Raw genomic sequence first — 21,430 nt, 5'->3', positions numbered from 1 at the left:
TCATCCCCCATCGGGTGTAAAAAATCCACGCCCCTACCCACCACCAACTATTGAGCAGCTCTTTTTCCCCAACGAATAATCGGATTAATAAAACATTTTCAGCTGAAAGGACAAGTATATTTAGTGACGGGGATTTGATGGCAAAAATGATAGTTCAGGACATTTAAACATCACATTACAAATTGACGATCACAGAAATATCACTTCACCTTCAAGCAATATTTATGTGTTAAGGTAAAATGTCAGACATATGAAGAAAGCAAAATCATCTACTCATAAATTGATAAAATATGTTTCTCGTCTTTTGCTTTTCTTTCTCACATTTTATTTCTATGTTGCATTAAGAAGTATATTTTTATGCTTTTTATTTTTTGTTTAATTTTTTATTATTAGTATTGGTTATAGACCTGAGGCGCTATTTAGTCAAGGTCTTTGCTCCTAAAATCGTAAAAGTGTGGTTTATGGTGAGAGGTGTGTTAATCTAGAATTTTTTTAAAAAGGGTACTGTGTTGCATCTCGTTTAATTTTGAAAAAACCTTTTCAAACCGTGTGGTAATGGTCTGAAAAAATTATATTATTGTAAATATGAAACAAAATTATTTTAGAAAAATAAATGCATTTAGATTGACATAGTTTATCGTGGTAATTATAATTTATAATTAGTGCTAGTAATATTGGTAGATAGTGATGTTGTGCGACCAATTGGTGCACAAATTTGGGAATCAAGGGGGCGATGGGAAAACTCCGTCTTTGTTAGTTTAAAATACGCCATGTTTTATCGTAGTTAATATTGAAGTGTAGTCGGTGTATTACTTGATAGGAAGAGTAAATTGGAAATAATACTCAGAGGGCAGTTTTGGAAATTACTCTTGCGTTAAACAAATATCTCATTGGAAATAAATTTCCAAACATTACAAGTACAACCTAGTTTCTTCTCAGAAATAGTACTTGTTTTGTTTTAAGATATTAAAATTGCCTGCATACATTTTATTAGCAGAATAAAACTGTTGCATTGCAAAATTAAATTCCATTTTTTTTGCTTGAATCAATATTTGTCAAATAACCATAGTTTACTGCATAAATGAATGCTTTTATCCATTTAATGTAAAGTTTACAGTTGATGATTTTCTTTAGATAATCAAGAGATTAATTTATACCAAAATACATTAGGGTGGGTATTGTGTTGTAATTGTACGTATTATGGTTAAAAGTTGTTTATACGATTTCAAACAGTGTAAACTTGTTAACAGCTCCCTGTCATCTCTTTAACGATTTGATGTTTTTTAAGGCAGTCTTCTGGGTCAAAACAGGGAAGTTATCTGACATCATCCATGCATTTACAGGTTTATAAAATAAATTGTATTAAGTAATTGAGAAATTAAACTAACTTACTCCTCTAATTTGACCATAATTCCCACATAAACCAAGTTGATAGTAAGGTGGATAAAGCATAAGTTTAATCTTTCAGTTGTTTACTGCAATATACACTACAGCACTGATAATTAGAACACAGTTATTTGAGTTGAAGGTTTTGAGAAATAAAAGCAGCAACTTGTACCCAGCAGTTGCAAAATTAGAAGTAAAAGATACCTTGAGTCATTTTTCACAGTTAAAATTATTAATATTTATCTGTCTAAGTTCCTTAGGTTCTCTTATCTCTGTAATTTAACACTTCTAAGTGTTAAGACAAGGTTGTAGGGTTTAGTATGAAGTGAAATATTCCAAACTTAAAGTTTCTGTATACATGAAAAATTTATATTATTGTTGGCATTATCAGTATCACTTTTTATGCCTATGTTTACTACAATTTGTATTTCTAAAATGTTTTGTGTCAGTCGACAGTGCTTAAAAAAAAAGATTCATAGGAGCTTGATATTAATGTTACAACTTTCACACAAACTTTTGCCATTACTTGTTGAAAATTGGGATATGTCTCACCAGATTTTGAACAATATCTCACCCAAATATTTTTATATAGTCTCCCTTTTTATTTATTTTTGTTATTACTTTGTTTGAAGATATCTTGAAAGTTTGTTTGTTTCGAAGTGAGAACCTAATTAAGTGGGTAAATTGGATAATTATAGCTTGGATTTTTCAAGATGAGAAATTACACATTATTGCAAACATTTTGACAGTTTGTTGCATAAAACTGACATCTCATTAGAAATAAATGGTTCTATTTCAATAAAATAATTATCAAGCACTTTTTTCAGTTGAATACAAGAAACTAAAAATATTCAAAAAATGATTGGAAAATACAAAAGACATACTTGTATGAAAAAAAACAATTTTGTCTGAATACAAAACAAAGACATATGGTGATTCAATTCATGTAAAGAAAATTTATAACAATTTCCTACAAATGAAACATCATTGAAGAAACTTTTTGAATATATATAAAAATTTAGAGAAATGTTGCTGGTTGACTTCATTTGATTACCACATTCACAAAGTATGCATTTTATGCTTTATCAAAGTAATGTCAAATCTTTGCAAAAATCTGTATTTATGAATAGGAATGCAACATCAGAAGTTAGTTTGTTTTAAAGTGAGAGTCAGTGATCATGGTGGTGAGACATTGTCCTGGATACTTGAAAATCACATACTGTATCAGTTGTTATGTGTTTATGAATTCTAATTTATGCAACTGCAACTTGCAAGTTTGTATAAACATCAACAAGGTGAATTGTGCAAATAGTATTAATGGAAGTAATTTAATTAGGTTCCACACAGTAAATAGCTATAAAATGACCATTTGACTGTTTAATCAGTGATGTCAAGAAAACCCACTTGAAGAGAAATATATATGTAAAAATAGCTCGTTTGGGTTGAGAAAATTTTTTACAAACCTGACGATGACCAAAGAAGGTCGAAACATTGTTCACTCCTCTATGTAAAAAAATTCCTCAACCCAAATGAGCCATTTTTACATATACATTTGACTGTTTACTTGATTGCTTTATATGTATTAGTTTTACTATTTGCAGGGTGGCATTGACAACTACCATTTTAACCTACACATATACTGTCATCATCACCATTTTAACCTACATATATACTGTCAACACCACCATTTTAACTTAAACATATACTGTCATCACCACCATTTTAACCTACACATATACTGTCATCATCACCATTTTAACCTAAACATATACTGTCATCACCACCATTTTAACCTACACACATACATCATCACCACCATTTTAACCTAAACATATACTGTCATCACCACCATTTTAACCTAAACATATACTGTCATCACTACCATTTTAACCTAAACATATACTGTCATCACCACCATTTTAACCTAAACATATACTGTCATCACCACCATTTTAACCTAAACATATACTGTCATCACCATCATTTTAACCTAAACATATACTGTCATCATCACCATTTTAACCTAAACATATACTGTCATCACTACCATTTTAACCTAAACATATACTGTCATCACCATCATTTTAATCTAAACATATACTGTCATCATCACCATTTTAACCTAAACATATACTGTCATCACTACCATTTTAACCTAAACATATACTGTCATCACCATCATTTTAATCTAAACATATACTGTCATCACTACCATTTTAACCTAAACATATACTGTCATCGCCACCATTTTAACCTAAATATATACTGTCATCACCACCATTTTAACCTAAACATATACTGTCATCACCACCATTTTAACCTAAACATATACTGTCATCACTACCATTTTAACCTAAACATATACTGTCATCACTACCATTTTAACCTAAACATATACTGTCATCATCACCATTTTAACCTAAACATATACTGTCATCACCACCATTTTAACCTAAACATATACTGTCATCATCACCATTTTAACCTAAACATATACTGTCATCACCACCATTTTAACCTAAACATATACTGTCATCACCACCATTTTAACCTAAACATATACTGTCATCACCACCATTTTAACCTAAACATATACTGTCATCACCACCATTTTAACCTAAACATATACTGTCATCACCATCATTTTAACCTAAACATATACTGTCATCACCACCATTTTAACCTAAACATATACTGTCATCACCACCATTTTAACCTAAACATATACTGTCATCACCACCATTTTAACCTAAACATATACTGTCATCACCACCATTTTAACCTAAACATATACTGTCATCATCACCATTTTAACCTAAACATATACTGTCATCATCACCATTTTAATCTACACGTAGCTGTAAGTATTACTTGGATTATAATTATTAAAGAATACTTTTTATATTTTTGTTTTCTGCTCTTATTTTAAAGGATTTCAATGTGTGTGCTTGAGAAATTATTTGGTAAGTGCCTTACAATATTTAATTGGTATAAGATCATCTTTTATGGTAGTGACTCATAATATGGATTGCAAGAAATTGCTCTGGTCCAGCATGGCCAGGTGGTTAGGGTGTTCAGCTCGTAATTTGAAAGTCATGGGTTTAAATCCCCACCACACCAAACATACTCACTTTTTCAGCCTTGTGGGTATTATTATGTGATTGTCAGTCCCACTATTTGTTGGTGAAAAAGTAGCCCAAGAGTTGATGGTGGGTATTGATAAGTAATTGTCTTCCATTATAATTTTACACTGTTAAATTAGGGACAGCTAATGCAAAAAACAAGCAAGGAATTGCTCAAAACTTTGAATAGAATGTTTGGTAAAGAGTACCTTAAACAAATAATATACCAGTTCAAACAACATTTCAAACTTCTACTATTGTCTGGTAAGGCTGAACACATATAGAAATGCACAAAAAAAGCATGTATGTTAGACCTACAAGGAAAAGAAAATCTACTCAGTAAGTATAGTCCATTTTTAATTCTTGATATGTTGGATCCAAACTTTTTGTTGAATGCTAAATAGGTTGCTGTGAAAGTTGTAGAGGTGTTGAAAAGTCATTGTGTTTCTTCTGTATTTTTCATCAGCTAAAATAAAATCCTAATTCTAGTGTAAATGGAGTTATCATTACCCTTTGAAGTTCTATAAATATTGGTGTTCCTTTAACAAACCTAAGTGCAGGATGAAACAGGATTTACCAGCCAATAATAGATGGAAGTTAGATGATTGTAACATCTAGGTAACCAGTGCTTTGTACACTATATAGTTGGTGCCTTTAGGAGGCTTACTCCTATATTAGGTATGAAAATTATGAGTAAAAACAACAACAATACATTAAATATTAAATTCTATTGTTACAAAGTACAGGGTGTTCAGAAAGTCACTGTGCAGTTTTGTAATCAGTATTCATTCAGCCTGTTTCAAGTCAGCAACTGATAGTGGTGTTTAGAAACAAAATAAGAAGGATCCAGGTTTGTATTGATGCCAACGGGGGTCACTTTCAACTTTGTTTATAATTGTCATTCATATTTACCTCCTGTATTCTGTATTGAAACATGTCTGTTAATAAATATATAAGTGCACAGTGACTTTCCGAACACCCTGTATAAGGAAAGCTGCCATATCAAATAATCCTTTGCCTCATAATTGAGCACATAAAAAGCCAGCAAACAAGATAAATAAAAATTGGGAATTTAAAAATCTTCAAAAGAGATTGTAAAAAAAGTAAGGAAACAAAACTGGAGATACTGTAGATATTATTCACTCTAACTATAAAACTATTTGGCTCTGTACTGTTATCTGGAGTTAACTTTGGTGAAGTCCAAATAAGGACTTGTAGTTTGATTAAGTAATGTCCATCTTCAGTCATGTTTCCTTACATTTTGCAAAATCTATGTTTGCAGGTTTTTAATTCTCAGCTATTTATTTATATTGTTACATTTATTTAATCATGCTTTGTTCACACTGATTTTAAAGAAAGTCGTATATATTTTTGATGGCATATGATTTAATATGATTTTCCTTTTATTGTGAACACTGAACTTGTTTAATTTCAGTTAGTTGCTGGTTGTAATTTTGAAAGAGAAAAATGGATGAAACTGTTACAAGAGTGAATTTAGATGCACCTTGTTGGGACCAAACAAAATTTATTGGCAGGTTAAAGTACTTCTTCAGCATAACGGATCCTCGTCATGCTTTAGCAAGTGAAGAACAATTATATAAGGCAAAAGAACTACTTGCATTATACAGGTACTTATTTTTATTAAAATTTATGTTACTGTAAGTCTAGAAATTTCAGTATAAAAACTGTTTGAAATGCTTTGTATTCTATAACTTCAATTTTTTAATTATAAGATTTTTTAGTGTACAGAGAAATTATATGGGAGAGTTATGAACATATTTATTGAGTTAAATTTTAACTTTTTCAGAAGTAAGTATTTTATTTTGTAAACCACTGCTGGTATTCTGAAATAAATTAGGAAATGATTTTGAAAAATATGCCACTAATTTTAGTCATTTTGATGTATGCCACCTTAAAAATAAATGATGAGGAAACAATTGAGTAGTAGATGAAAGTTTTTTTTTACTCTTTACTTACCATTAAAATGTGAATTTTTTTCTTAAAATATTCAGTTTTAAACAATTAAGGTGAAAGATTTTATAGTGTGATAAAGGGCATTTGTTTTATGGCTGTTTCTTTGTGTAAACTTGGAGGAAACTCCATCAGTTTTGTTTTAACAGCATGTTTTTATATGAAACAAAAGTATTAGGAAAAAGTGTTAGATATTTATTCAATCTTTAGAGTTTACTCTTCTATCCAGAAATATAGTAACCTAATTGTCTGTCTCATTAATGTATCTGCTCATTAAAAAAATATAAGCAACTTCGAATTTTGAACACGCTTCAGAAGATCAAGCATATCATTCAATAAATGTATAGCCTCATGAAAAAAATGTCTTAGTTGATGAAACGTTTTTACTTAGTGACATTGGTATCCGAGCTAATATTTTCCACCTTAACATTACACCTCTCACACAAATTGGTCCAGCATAGCCAGGTAGATAAGGCACTTGACTCATAATCCAAAAGTTGTGGATTCGAATTCCTTTCAGCAGTGGGGGTGATATAATGTGACTGTCAATCCCAGTATTCATTGGTAAAAGAGTTGGCAATGGGTGGTGATGACTAGCTGCCTTCCCTCTAGTCTTACATTGCTAAATTAGGGATAGCTAGCGCAGATAGCCCTCGTGTAGTTTTACACAAAATTTAAACACACACATACATATCCCATCACACCAAACATGCTTACCATTTCAACTGTAGGGGCATTATATGTGACAGTCAATCCCAAGAGTTGGCAGTGGGTAGTGATGACTAGCTGCCTTTTCTCCAGTCTTACACTGGTAAATTAGGGATGGCTAGTGTAGATAGCCTTCATGTAATTTGTGTGAAATTGAATTAAAACTCAACCAAACTCTCCCAAATTTTCCATTGGAAAAAGTATAAATTTTCAGATCTATTTTATATATTTAAATCTCATCATCTGTAACTTTTTACATACTAGAGAAAACATGGTCAAAGTTTGTTTGCAATTGAAAATAAATATGAAACTCAGTAATCTATCATTCATTTACTACCTGTCATTTAGTTATACTTGTTTCAGAGAATTCCACCTCTATCAATAATCTTGGAAGAAGGCAAATGGAAAAAAGTGAGACAAGGCTTTTTATATTCATGAGCTATATATTATACATATATTTTTTGTTTTTTACTTACAGTTATATAGGACTTGTAGATATGTAGTATTGATTCTACAAATTTATTCATCGAAAATTTTTTTTGGACAAGGTGTTTAACATACTAAAAGTAAAAATGAAATCAAATCTATCAGTTGGTTAATCTGATTTCTAAGCTTTACCAGTTTTAGGGAATTCTGTGCCTCATGATCAGTTTTGTAGAAGGTCATATTGAGAAAACAAAACTTGGCTTTCTTTAACAGTAGACAGGTTATTTATTTATCATATTGAACCTATTTTTATATAGTATCTGAAGAACATCTAACATTGATGTAATTTATTCATTCTTCATAATTATTCAGCAGACAAGCCCCTTAATGTGCTAAAATATTATTCAACTTATCACTTAGTTATACTGCTTTGTGGGGAATTTCATTCCTCACCAGTAACCTTGGACAAGGGCAAATAAAAAAAAATAAGACTATACTATTTATATTCATGGAGTGTCTATTAATATATGTTTAAAGAATGACTTTGAAGTATATTTCAGTTTCTTAGTTGGTAGCATGACAGCTACCACTGTTTAGCCCAACTCATCAGATTTGTACATTTTGTGTTCTTATTAAAGCTCTTGCTAATATTTCTCAGTCATTCTCCAGATTTTTCCAAGTTTTTGATTGTACAAATTGTTCAGGATTTTATTTTCTCTCTATGTTTAAAACAAATTATTGAAGACAAAGTGTCTTTTTTTTTGCTAGAGAAAGTTTGTCCACATTGGTGTTGCTTACCTTCTCATTGTGATTCTGGTGGTTTGGAATGCATCATTCTGTATCTACTGGTTGGGATCCAGTCAGGTTTATATATTGTGGTCCAAATGCCCTAGCTACATGTGTGGCTCTGTAATTCTAACCCTGAGCAGTGAAACCTTGGATATCTGGGTGAGACCTGGCCAACTGTGATGATGGACCATGTCAAATTTTATCGACTGTACATGAATTAGGTTCTGGGTGATGAGCATACATGTTCTGAATGTAGTACATTTCCTGTACTAGGTTGCTAATCTTATTTTGCTACACTTATGATGTATGCAGATACATTCTGTATAAGTAATGCCCTCACCAATCCTTCCACCTTATCAATATGGGATTTTAGATGTAGTGTAAGAGAAGGTATGTATCTTTTGGAAGTTAAAATTTTCTTAAATTAAAAATGTATTTCTAATAATACTTCCATTTACACTCTGCTACTCTTTCTCCACATTAAAAGCTGATGTTGGAGACTGTGCCCTGGGTGAGTCTTGAAAAAGTGATGATTTTACATGAATGAGGTGTTTCTATACAGTTACCAGGATAGAGTGTGCATTGATGTAGGTAGGTAGTGTCACAAGACAGATACTGCCAACAGCAATTAAATGAGGAATAAAAGACTGGAGCAAGTGAAAAAAAAATTATACCAATGCTTAGATGGGCAAAGGAAGAAAAACCTACAGATTCTTTGTCATCAGAATGGGGTGTATACTTCATTACATTGGAGATTTCAGGCCACTTTTTACTCAGGAGGAGTTAGGTTTTTACATCAGCCTTTTGGTACTCCTTTCTGTTCATGGGGCAGTAGTTTATTTTCTGTCATCACTGTGGGGTATGGCAGTTATGATTCATTCCATCAGTTCAAAGGTTGTCTCTTATGCCATAATTCAAGGAAGCACTTGATCCTATTCCTTATTTTTCTGTATGATAGATCTCTCCATTTGGGTTCATAACTGTCAAAATTAATTTACTGGCTTGTCACATTCTGAGTGCCCTCAGTCTTGTCACAGCTCATCAGTCCAATCCTGGTAAGATTTTATCCACAGAGTGATCTTTTGATCCTGGATATTCTGATGGCTATGTACTCGGTTGGATCCTCTTTAACTATGTTAAATTGAATGCCTAACTTTACTTCTGAGCCTCTGATGCTAAACTTGTTGGTGATCCTGGACATTTTTAAGATAATTTAGATTCACTTTTTCCCAGTCCTTTTCTTTATGCATATTCTAGCATCAGTTTTCTTCCGTAAGTAATTTTTCTCATCCAGTTCACTCTGTGGTTGGTCCTTCTTGTGTCTCCTTTCTTGCTGTCCCATCTGAGGTTTTTTGTCTCTGTTCTATCTCCAGGAATGACCTCCTTTACCTCTCCCTCCTTCTCGGTTCCTACTCTGACAACCTCACTTCATTCATCCATTCTTACACTTTGGTTTCACATGTAGATTTTGTTTTGTCTCCTGTGAGGGGTTTGGGGATATTTACACATGTAGCATCTCTGTTGTTACATGCTGTCCATTCCTTATCCAATCTGTGTATCAGTGTAAGAGAAAAATACTCCATCTTTAATCTGTTCACCATGGATTCACCTCTTCCTCAGATCTCTGTTTTTACAAAGTTGTTAACACCAAACTGTGTTTTTCAACAACTGCAGGATATAGGGCAGCCCTGTCATTTCCTTTTCATTTTAGACATTTGATTTCTTCTCCAGTTATTTCCCTTCCTTCTATATTTACTCCTGCTATGATCCACATAATCTCCTGTGTCTGGTCAGTGCTTTAGTGTATTACATATCACACATAACATATGGTTCTTGTTCCCATTTGTTTACCCTTTGAAATTTGTCCAATTCTTGTGATATTTCTCCTATCAACCTTATTGGTTGGGTTTGCCAGGTTATCCATATTTTTTTGATAAATCTTGACAGTTGTTCTGTATATTCTCCCATTTTATCTGTCACCTAACAATAATCTTGGTTACTCACTATTGTCATTCTTTGGAAGTGATTATCCAGGCTGGAATATGGAGCACTCCCCACGTTTTGGTATTGTGCTACTTGCACCATGTGGCAGTTTCCTGCTCAGCTAGATATCATTTTTTCCCTGTAGCTTGTTTTCATATGTTTGTACAGTTTTGAGTGGGTAAGCTGTTTTTGTTTCTTTATTTTTTTTTCAGGGTTTTACTTACTGTGTTATGGATCCCACTCTGTAACAAGTGGTGCCTGTCAAGGTAAACTAATATCCAAAATCTGCATTGTGATATCTGTTAGGTTTGTCATGTTCACTATTGAAGTGGGGTTTTACACAATATTACTCGCAGGTTTTTTCTTGTGGTATATTGCTTCATAAATTTGTTTGCTGGATCTTACACTCATGCACTAACATTAATAAAGCAGAAAGAGAATGGTGCCCATTTCTAACATTCTGTAGATTGCCAAAATTGGGCACAGTCTGCTTTGTCAAGTATAGGGTTTTGTGCTCACTCATTGTACTTGTTCTTTCGCTATTATGTTTTCTCCAGATTCTTCAACATATTTCATTCCCTTTTCTTTTAGCAGAGCACAGGGGCCCTTACCATTTCCCCACTCTTAGCAATTGAGGTGGTGGGTCTTGGATGAATCCTCCTGAGTGTGCACAGTTCCATTCAGTAGAGAATAGGTTTATGTTATTCTGCCTGTGCAAAAGACATGACTGTTCTTCAACCTCAGGTCTGTTCTTTTATTCTAGATGCCACCAGCCTGGATTGGAATTTTCCATCTATTTTGCAGTTTGCTCCTCTGGCTGGCAACACTCTCTCCTACTGCTTTCTGGATGCTGATTTTCAGGTTACTGGTTTTGTTTGGAGCTGGACCAGCTGACGTAAGTCTTATGTGAATGCAGGCTGGAAACATTTCTCCTACTGCAGGCTGGATATAACATTCCTAATGCTGATTGGTTTGGACTGGAATTGACCCTCCACATTGCATTTCCACCTTTCTAACATTGCCTAGTTGTAAATTCCTTGGGCTTATTGCTTCCATTGTGTTAGATTTGCATATATATTGGTTTAAATTCTCAGAGTGGAGGCTTCTCCTCCCTTTCAGTTTATGAACCTGAGGTGAATGATTGAGGAGCTTCCTTTTTTTTTAGGGGCTGGTGAAATTTCTTTCAGTGCCACCATGCTTAACTAGAGTTCACATCCCGATTACAGTTTGCATCCTAGCCACTCTACATATATTCTTCTTATTTTTGGATTTGGGGTGGATCACTTGTTCCAATCTTTGATTGCAACACAGTGTCAGTTGGCTCTACTCAGGCAAAGTGTATACCTGATTCATATGTAGTTCAGTCTCCTACAAGTGTGTTTCCTCTACACAGAAGTGACAAACTCCATGGATGCTTTTCAGATCCTTTTGAATGGTAATCACCTTGGTAAAATTTTACATCAGCCCTTCCTCCTTCTCAATGTGGGATTCTAGCTGTAACTGTGAGGAGAAGTGAGTAATCATATTGGAAGTTTGTATTTTCTAACACTTCCATTGTTGTTTTTCATGCTTAATCTTGAAGTGATAATTGGATTCAACAGCAGAGAGGGAGTCAGCTGCAATAGCAGGTATGATGTTACACTCCTGTTGGTGGAGGATTGTTGCATACTAACATACATGCTTAAATGCAGCCGAATCATGTGGTTTACACATAGAATTAGGTAGGAGTTTGAAGCTAGTGGGAAGCTAAATTTCCACAGTAGATGGCAGTTAAATCATAATAGCTCTAACTGTGTATGGAGGTCAGTATATATTGGAAATGTATTATCAGAATAGGGAAATATTAACTTTAGAGCAGAGTTGTAACCAATGTCATTAATTGTGGGGATTAATCTCTGTGAAATTTTGAATTGAAAATTTAATTATGTTCTGAGTATTTATATTTTAAAGAATGCTTGTTTAATTATTTATAAAATAGGCTGATATTTTGTTTTTACTTATGAAATTTACACTTTTTTTATTATTTGTAGACTTGGCAAAGAACCCCTAGGTACAACAAATGAACAAGTATTGTATGCCAAAAAACTTTATGAATCAGCATTTCATCCTGATTCAGGAGAATTACAAAATGTCTTTGGACGAATGTCGTTCCAAGTACCAGGAGGTATGGCCATCACTGGCTGTATGTTGCAGTTTTACAGGTATTGTAGATGTGTGTGTGTGCACTAACACACCATATATATATAAAGAACTTTTATTTTTATTACTAATATTTTTTGGTATTTGAACACAAATAAATAGTATATGATTTTTTAAGTATTGATTTAGCAGTCTTTGTGACCTTTAAATTCTATGAAATGTATAATGAATATGAGGTAATTGAACTTAATGAATGTGGTGTTTGTTTTTTTATCACTGCAAAAAAATTATTCAGATACTGCTATTTGCCTCTCTGTACTGCTGAAAGATATTAATGTGTACACATTTGCCATGGAATTTTGTCTACACACTACAAGCCTTGAACAAATTCCCACCCATACATCTGTATACATGTGTTGCATGAACCTGTGATGTAATTTTCATAATACAGTAGCTATTCCGCAATAGGAGGACAACATGATCTCCATGTACAGTAATCCCCAAGAGTGGTAGCATATATCCATAGAGTCATTTTTTCCTTAGTATTGCATGTGTTTCGATGTTTTTTCCTCTGATTTTAAAGTTTCTAGCATCCCTAATTCCATGCCTTTCTCTCTGTAGTGCTGCATTGCTTTTGTCCTTTGTTGTAGTTTTTTTTCCATTCACCAGCTTGCAACTTTATTTTTTTCTAGCCATAGTAATTCTAATTTAGGTTACTTTCAATAATGTGTGGCGAGTAATATGTGTATACCTACATGCGATAGATCTTAAAATTTTCACTTTTGTGATGTACTTCAACATCATGGATCATTTAGCTTTCAAAACAGTATTGAGCTATGATAAACAATGGCATACCGTCAAGTTAACTGACATTGTTCCTGTTTTCATACATCAAGTTCTTTTTTTTTCTTTTGCTTATTTCTTCATCATTTCAAGTTCTTTATCATTTTGTTTCTTTGCCAAATCTTTTGTGAGCCTGCTTCACCTCTGGATGATTTTGGCTAGCTCTTCCACCTCCAGCTTTTGTTTCTGGTTTTTCTTTCTCTGATAAGGAATAGGTACATAATAATCCTGTGCATAATAATCTCTTTGGTTGATTTATTTCATGTTCCTGTTTTTATTCTAACTCCATGTTGTTTTACATCTTTTTTTTGTCATGTTTGTCTTTGTGTTTAGGCTGCTTCTTTTTCTCCATCTTTTGTTGTCTGTTTTATTTTTGTCTGTCTTTATTCTGCTTCTTTCTTTCTCTCTACCCTTGAACACATCATTAAGGCTTTTCATTACATTTTTTCTTCCTCTCTAACTTTTGACCTGTTTTCTATGTGTTTTTTTTATCTCCTTTGTTAGATGTCCATATCCCTTCCTCCTATATTTGGAACTTTCATTTCACCTTTTTGTTTACAGAACTAGTCTTTCAGGGTATTTCCATTTTCTTGTAATCATGTACTTGGGCTAGTTACCTGCAATTTTCTATTGTTTCCTTATTTTCTCCAACTCATTGGTTCACTGATATCTCTTTCTGTTACCCATCCTCAGAAGTCACATTCGATTATTAAATAGTAGCTCTTCTTTGGTACTAATCTTGGTTTTTGGTCCCATTTGTACCCTACTTTTCCTCTTTATTCTCCTATGTTTTTCTTTCTCTAGGAATTATTTCTCATTCCTCTTCCTCAAATCCTCTGAAACTTCATCTTCAGGATGTGATGTACTCTTTGTTGGTGGCAGAACTATAGAACCCATTTCTCACCTCGTTCAAGGCTTTTCTTCCTATATTTTTGCCATCCCCATGAAGCTGTGAACTTTGTTCTATGTCAGTGAACTACTTTCTTATTGTTCTTTTATTACAGATAAATGATGTGCTCAGTCTCTGATGAGCCCTCTACCTTGGGTTATGCTTAACCATGTAGATGTTTCAAATGCCTTTCTTCTCATTTTCATTTTCATCTTTCCTGTCATTCCCTTGGTTTGTATTCAATGATCATGCCTTTCAATTTCATGAACTTCCATTGAGTCTCTACAGCTTCTTATGTTTCCAGTTAAAATATTTGTTCTTTTGCTCAGTGCTTGCATCTGTTGGGTCCTCATTTTGCTATTACATGATTACCTGGCTCTGCCTAGTGCTGTCTAAACAGGAACTGGCAATTATTTCCTCTACCCTTCTTTATGAAGCTTTATGTATGGCTGGCTTCTTTAACTTCTTGGTTTGGAGATTTTGGTACTAAAGTAATTTCTTTCTTTAAATTGGGACCCTTGTCTTTCTAAAAGCCCTGACTCCTCTTATTCATACTCAGATGAAACTTCTTTAGTGAGCTTTGGAAGAACATGTCTTGAACTACTTTATCTGTCCTTGTGCTTCTTTCTTCATGGCACTTATTTCTTGTTTTAGAGCAGTTCTTAACTCCAACATTCTCTTGTGAGGAGCATGTTCTGCACATAAACTTTCTGGAGGTGTTTGCAGGTTATCAGACTTATTTTATGAAAAAAGAATTGCTCTCTTTTCTTTTTGTGCAAGCTTTGTTCCCTTGGGAAAAATACCAACCAGTGTAAATAAATTTCTAACAGCTCTTGTTGCATAGATAGAAAGCCAGAAAAATTGTGATAGGTAAGGGACATTGTCTGATTTTTGCATGTTAATATTCTATGTTCTTTTGTGCATCATTTCATTAAATACAAATTATTTAGTACATTACTACCAATAGTATAAAGAAAAGGGTAAACTCTGTATTTTTTGTTTTTCATGTGTATTTATTTATTTTTATAAAAGTAACTAAAATGTAGAAATAGGAATATTTTTAGATTAGACAAAATAGATGATAATAACATAATAAAAATGTTTCATGAAGTAATTGGTAATGTATTTCAATTGTTTAACATGACATTCATGTTCCTTAAGTGATTTACAGCTTATAATGGTTTATAGCTGTAATAGCAGTGGAAGTAATTATGGTTTGAGAGGTAATATTTTCTTAAATTGAAAATGTATTTGTAATAATTTTTACCTCTACTGACACTTTACCACTTTTCTTTCCCTCTGAGAATGTCAGTCTCAAAAAAGTAATAAAATTATCTTAATGAGATGCTTATATACAGTGCTAGAATGGAGGGCACATTGACACACGTGAAAAGTATCACAAGACAGTTATTACCAAGGGCAATTGAATGGAGTATAAAAGACTGGAGGAAGTGAAAAAATCAGACTAATGCTTAGATGGCAAAGAAGCCCTGGTAGTCAAGTGATAGTTATAAGAATCAGAAGAGGTAAGTATTACTGGAAATACATTTTCAGTTTAAGAAAATGTTAATGTTTCTAGTAGCTGTGTTGGTAGATGATGGAGACTTCTTTTTGGGTATGCTCACTCCAGTTCAGTTGAGAGTAGGATGGTGATATTCTGCTGATATAACTGGCAGTGGTACTCATCCTACTACACACCTGATGTACAATTCCAGATACCGTCAGCATGCAGTTTGCTCCTCTGACTGTTGTTTGCTGGCAAATACATTGATAGTTGGAGCTAGACCAATCATATTAGTCTTCACTTGTGCAGGGCTCAATTTTAAGGACATTTTTAGCCAGTTCGAAAGACTGTGTGACCTGTATCGTGGGTTGTTCAGAAGGTTGTGCTGGTTATCTGTACAAAAAGCAAAATAACTTAGTCCCTAAAAAAATCCATTATGAGAATATTGATATACAAATACCCTAAAAAAAACAATCACAAGACTTTTAGTGTTTTAAATGGGTTTTATTTACAAAAATTACTGATATTTTTTTAGTTTTTGTACCTTTATTCAACTCAATATGCCTGACTTCCTTTCTTGGCCAATAGTGTTTTTCATTAGTGAAAAGATTGTGTGTGGTTTCAACCAGTGATAACTACAGATTGATCACCTCTAATCCCAAATCTCTTTTTAATGAAGGTTTTATTATGTAAGTGTAGAAATATCTTTTAATATTTCTTGTTTTCCAAACTTTGTGTTGATGATTCTGGTTTTATCCGAGATTATTTTGTGTCCAATTCTCACAGTATTTTCTGCAGTTGCTGAATTTTGTATCATTGTGAGTCTCATGCTGTGTTTGTTATCTTTTATTCTTGTTCCAAGTCATCTTCCTGTTTCTTCAGTGTATGTTTAAATACAAGAATTTCATATATGATGTTTTTTGTTATTCATGATTAGGTTCCTGTTTGGTTTTCACTGTAATCAGTTTTATTGCCTTGTAAGATTTCTACCAGATATATATGTTGGACTTGGCTATGTATTTGAATTTTTTTACTGAAAGTTTCCATGTAGGGAAATAAATGGTGGTAATAGTGTTTTTTCTTGTCTTTCCTTTGTGTTGTGTTCTCCTTCAGGGAGTTTTTGATGGAGGTAAAGGTGTAACCATTTTGTTTAAATGCTCATATTATTATATTTAATATCACATTTTTCCCCTTTTCCTTCCTCCTCAGTGAAAGGAGTGTGCAGATTTGGAGAAAAATGTTTAAATTTCAAATTCAGAACTAAAACAAAAGAAAATACAAGCAAAAATAGAATTCAATAAATAAAGGAAAACATAAAAAAGTAAAAACGTTTTGCCTTTAAAACTAACAATGAATCCTTATTTAAGGGCAAATATATTTTGCCATTTGTTTTACAGTGATAATAAATGGTACCACAAATAGAATATTTGTATTTTTTATACTTTATTTCCTTTGAAGTTTTGTTACATTGGAAAAAAAATCCCAAACATGCTAATGTTATATAATATCTTAAGGAAACATACAGTTTTACAGCTTGTAAAACCTTTACATAGAACAGCAGTATTAGCCAATTATGTTCAAAATTTTCATTCAAACTAGCTTGGCCTGCCACCAAGTGCAGTTGGTAGAAAGACAAGTCTTGCATACTATGTAAAAATTCCTTCACATTTATTAATCTTAACCAGAGACTTTTAAAGTCCATTCTCAGATTTACAACTGATCACTACCTTGTTTCACTCGCACTAAAAACTAAACATCAAATACAACAAGACCCCCTGTCAGTATTTAGCTGCAGTATTACAGACTTGAAAACTTTCAACAACATAGCAAACAATTTTCCACTGTCTCTCAAAACCAGTGTTGAAAGTAGAACCAAGTTTGACATACATATTCAACTGAAATTACAAAAGCTGTTGCCACATCTATAAATATCAGGCCATCTCACAAGTAATGTTCAAAAATTTAGTGCAGAAAGTGCATCATCATTTCTATCTTTGTAGAAGGCTTTAATGGCCAAAATATATCACAGGAAATGTATAAAAATGTTCAGACAAATAAAAGAAACTCACCCAACACCACTTTTTCTGATCATTAATCAAATAAACCCTTATGAGATGGATGTGTCTGAGGAGCATATTAGGCATATAATGCTTTATGAGTTTAAAAAAAGGCAATAGTGCAGCAGAAACTACATGAAACATTCAAGGTGTTTATGGTGTAGAGTCTCTGAATAAAAGAAAATGTCAAAGGTGGTTTCAGAAGTTCAGATCAGGTGACTACATCTTTAGTGATGCATTATGTTCAGGTCATCCTGTTGAGTTTACTGATGATTTGCTTCTAGCTGCACTTAACAAAGATTGTGCTGTAATCACAATACTGATTGTGATTTTGTTGAAGAACTAGAATAGAAGCTTAATTCAATCCATTCAACAATCCACCATCATCTGCAACAGCTTGGAAAGGTGTCAAAACTTGGAAAATGGATCTCCCATGATATGAAAGAAGTCAACCTTAGATAAGATTGGACATTAGCACTTCTCTGCTCTCTCATGTTCGTAACTCACTTTTTTTTGCACAGGATAGTGACTGGAGATGAAAAATGGATATTTTATAAAAATGTTAAGCACCACAGACAATGGTCCAGTGCAGGTAAACTGGTTAAAGCACATCTCAAAATGGACCTCTACCCTAGGAAAGACTTGTTAAGCATTTAGTGGGATATTCTTGGTGTGATTCACTTTGGGTTGCTGCCACTTGATGTAATGATTACATCAGACATCTATTGTCAACAATTATAGCGTTTGAGTGTTGCATGGAAAGAAAAGATGTCTGCTTTGATCAGTTGTAAAGATGTTGTGTTACACCAGGATAATGCACAGTCCCATACAATAAGAATCATATCTGCAAAGATTGAAGAGCTAGACTGGGAAAAACTTTCACATCCTCCTTATTTTTCCCCATCTGATTATTATCTTTTCTGAAGTTTGTAGAACTATCTTAATGGAAAAGAGCTTGGAACACATGAAGATGTCATAACTTCCCTCCCACATTCTTTTCCTCCAAACCCCAAGAATTTTATAGAAGTGGCATTCTGAAGCTTGTGAATCATTGACAGGAAGTAATTAATGATAATGGAACATACATTGTTGATTAAATAACATTAAAAGCATTTGAAATCCTTTCTCTTTTCCTGAACCTAAAATCAAACATCACATAAGGGATGACCTGATACTATAATACCCACATCTGTAAAATAACACATACAACTATTGGAAACTTACACCAGAATTACAGATAAAAACAGTAGCAGTAGTTTTTATCAAATAAAATACAAGGACATTATGGCAAAAACAGACTTAGAGAAAGCAATTCTCCTAGCTAACAGATTGGAAACAACTTTTAGTTACACTTCAATTCATCTGACTAAAAACTAGTTAAGAGACCTTATTGAAAATAATCATCAATTATATACCTCGAGTTTCCCAGCTAGCAGCACCAATGATCCAGTTTTTGTTTGAGAATTGGATTCAACATTATGTGTTGAGTGTGGGAATGGATAAGTGTAGAGTATATTGCAGTGCTGATGTGAGTAACGTTCTCTTCCAGGAAGCTAGATGCCTATCGAACAACACAGGGTTTAAATTGGTTGTTTGAGGAATTTTTTGTTGTCTCAGATAACCAATAAAATAAACCTCTGATGTGTGTGGTTGCTTAGCCTCCTTCTACCATGAACTGTATGATGCATTCCTATTGCCACATGGTGATGGACTGGGGATACACCCTGGCATTACTGTTCATCTTCCTATCATCCCCCTAGATATCAGTTCCCAGTGGACATGATTATAGTTGTGTAGGATGTGCACACATGATGAAGGTGAGATCTCCCCTTGTAATTTGAAAGGGCAACATTAAAACAGAATCTTGAATTATCCCTAGTATAAGAATTGTGATGTTTGCTCTCCAGGTATCCCCTCTTCTCTAATTTATTTACCACCCCTTTGAGAAGCATGGACCCAAAATGGCCAGATGGTTAGGGTGTGTGATTAACAATCTGAGGGTTGCAGGTTTGAATCCATATCCTACCAAACATGCTGACTATTTTAGCTGTGGATGCATTATAATGTGACAGTCAGCTCCACTATTGGTTGGATAAAAAGGAGTAGCCTAAGAGTTGGTGGTGATGTCTAGCTGTCTTATTCCTGGTCTTTCACTAGTAAACAGCTAGTGTAGATAGCCCTCATGTAGCTTTGTGCAAAATTCAAAAGAAACCTAATTTGAGAAGTATGAAATTCAATGTAAATTACTCAGTATAGTGCCATCACTCATACAAAGCATAATGTTTATAGCTTTTAATCTTATTTTGGTACAGTCATAAAATTGTAAATCAGACTACTATTATCCAGTTGTGAAATCCTCTCTTCTAGAAATTATCAATAATTCTTTCTTATATTTGGTACAATGTTATGTATAATCTATCAACTGACATATATATAATAACCATAAATTTTTAAGTCAAAACATAACACATTAAAATTAAACAAAGTGTGCTGCATTTTTTAAACTAAAGATCCCTAAGCTTTTTTAACAGTTGTTATCACACAATTAGAAAGTCAGATAAATTGTGATAATTCTAGAACATTATCTACATTTTACTTTATTATTCTGAGTTTTTTGTTGCATAATTTAATTAACTAAAAAATATTTAATGCAAAAAAAGTATAAAAAGTAGGGATAAGTTTGACGGGATAGTCAACAGAGAAAAAAAAGAAGACCCAAATGGGTATTTTATTTCTTGTTTCTCATGAGTATTTATACTTATGATTAGAAAAAAATTAAAATGTAAAAATCAAACTTATTTTTATTAGATGTGGTTAGATTAGATAAAGTAAAGAATAATAATAGATATTTTTCACATAGTACACTTGCGAACAACTTTCGAGTAGTATGTGTGTTATTTTGATAGGGAAATGTGAGCTACGTGTTTGCAAAGTGATTTACACTTTTTGTGTTGGAATTGTTAAATGTGGTGCAAACATCAATAAAATAATAAAATTTGAGTATAAACAGATGTCTACTGTTACCAGCTTAAAGCTATTTAAGAAAAAAATTAGTTTCATGTTACAATATGAAGACGTTCTAAAAAGAAAAGTAATATAGACTGTTTTTTGTAGGTTGTTTGAATTCACTCATAAATATCATCTTGGATAAATCTAATCTTTTTTATCCATTTGTTTTGTTGGAAATACTTATGGAAATTTACAGGTAATCCATGTAGATGAGTTACAAACAATAAGTGATTATAATAAATGGTTAGTTTACAATGTAGTATTGTATGAAATTTCTGACACCTGTGGTTGAGATTTTATGTTTATTGTCCCCTGATATGCTATATTATAAATGTTGTATGTCGACTATGATACTTTTATCTTCTGCACTATACAAAAATTATTATTGTCAAACAATTTGAATTTGAAATCATATCTAAAGAGCATGCTTCTCCAGCTTTGTTCATTTCCTGTTTGGAGCTTGTTATTAGGTTCAGCTTTATGAATTAGTTATTTCTCTTAAACAGTGATTTTTGAGCAGCTAAACATTGTTGAGGTCATTTCTGCTAATGTCTGCTTTACTGGTTTGGAATTAACCTTCACACCTATACTTACAGTGGGATAA

General features: G+C 33.0%; 1 protein-coding gene across 6 annotated transcripts in view; it reads left to right on the top strand.

The window, feature by feature from the left end:
* The first annotated feature begins 402 nt into the window (after positions 1 to 402).
* The window catches only part of LOC143240213 (sideroflexin-2-like), an 80,804-nt gene continuing 59,776 nt past the window's right edge, over positions 403 to 21,430 (top strand). For 2 of the 6 annotated variants that reach the window (XM_076482321.1, XM_076482315.1), the window contains exons 1-3: positions 403 to 471; positions 5,944 to 6,136; positions 12,416 to 12,586. In XM_076482321.1, the coding sequence (XP_076338436.1) occupies positions 5,976 to 6,136; positions 12,416 to 12,586 (332 nt within the window). In that variant the 5' untranslated portion in view covers positions 403 to 471; positions 5,944 to 5,975. Of the gene's footprint in view, positions 472 to 666; positions 4,848 to 4,879; positions 5,127 to 5,943; positions 6,137 to 12,415; positions 12,587 to 21,430 lie in introns of those variants that run through there. The other 4 variants (XM_076482317.1, XM_076482320.1, XM_076482316.1 and 1 more) reach the window with 4 other exon arrangements.

This window comes from Tachypleus tridentatus, chromosome 13 (genome assembly GCF_004210375.1).
Source record: "Tachypleus tridentatus isolate NWPU-2018 chromosome 13, ASM421037v1, whole genome shotgun sequence".
NCBI lineage: Eukaryota > Metazoa > Arthropoda > Merostomata > Xiphosura > Limulidae > Tachypleus > Tachypleus tridentatus.
Note: the sequence above shows the minus strand (reverse complement) of the source record. Positions and strands in the feature narration are given on the sequence as shown.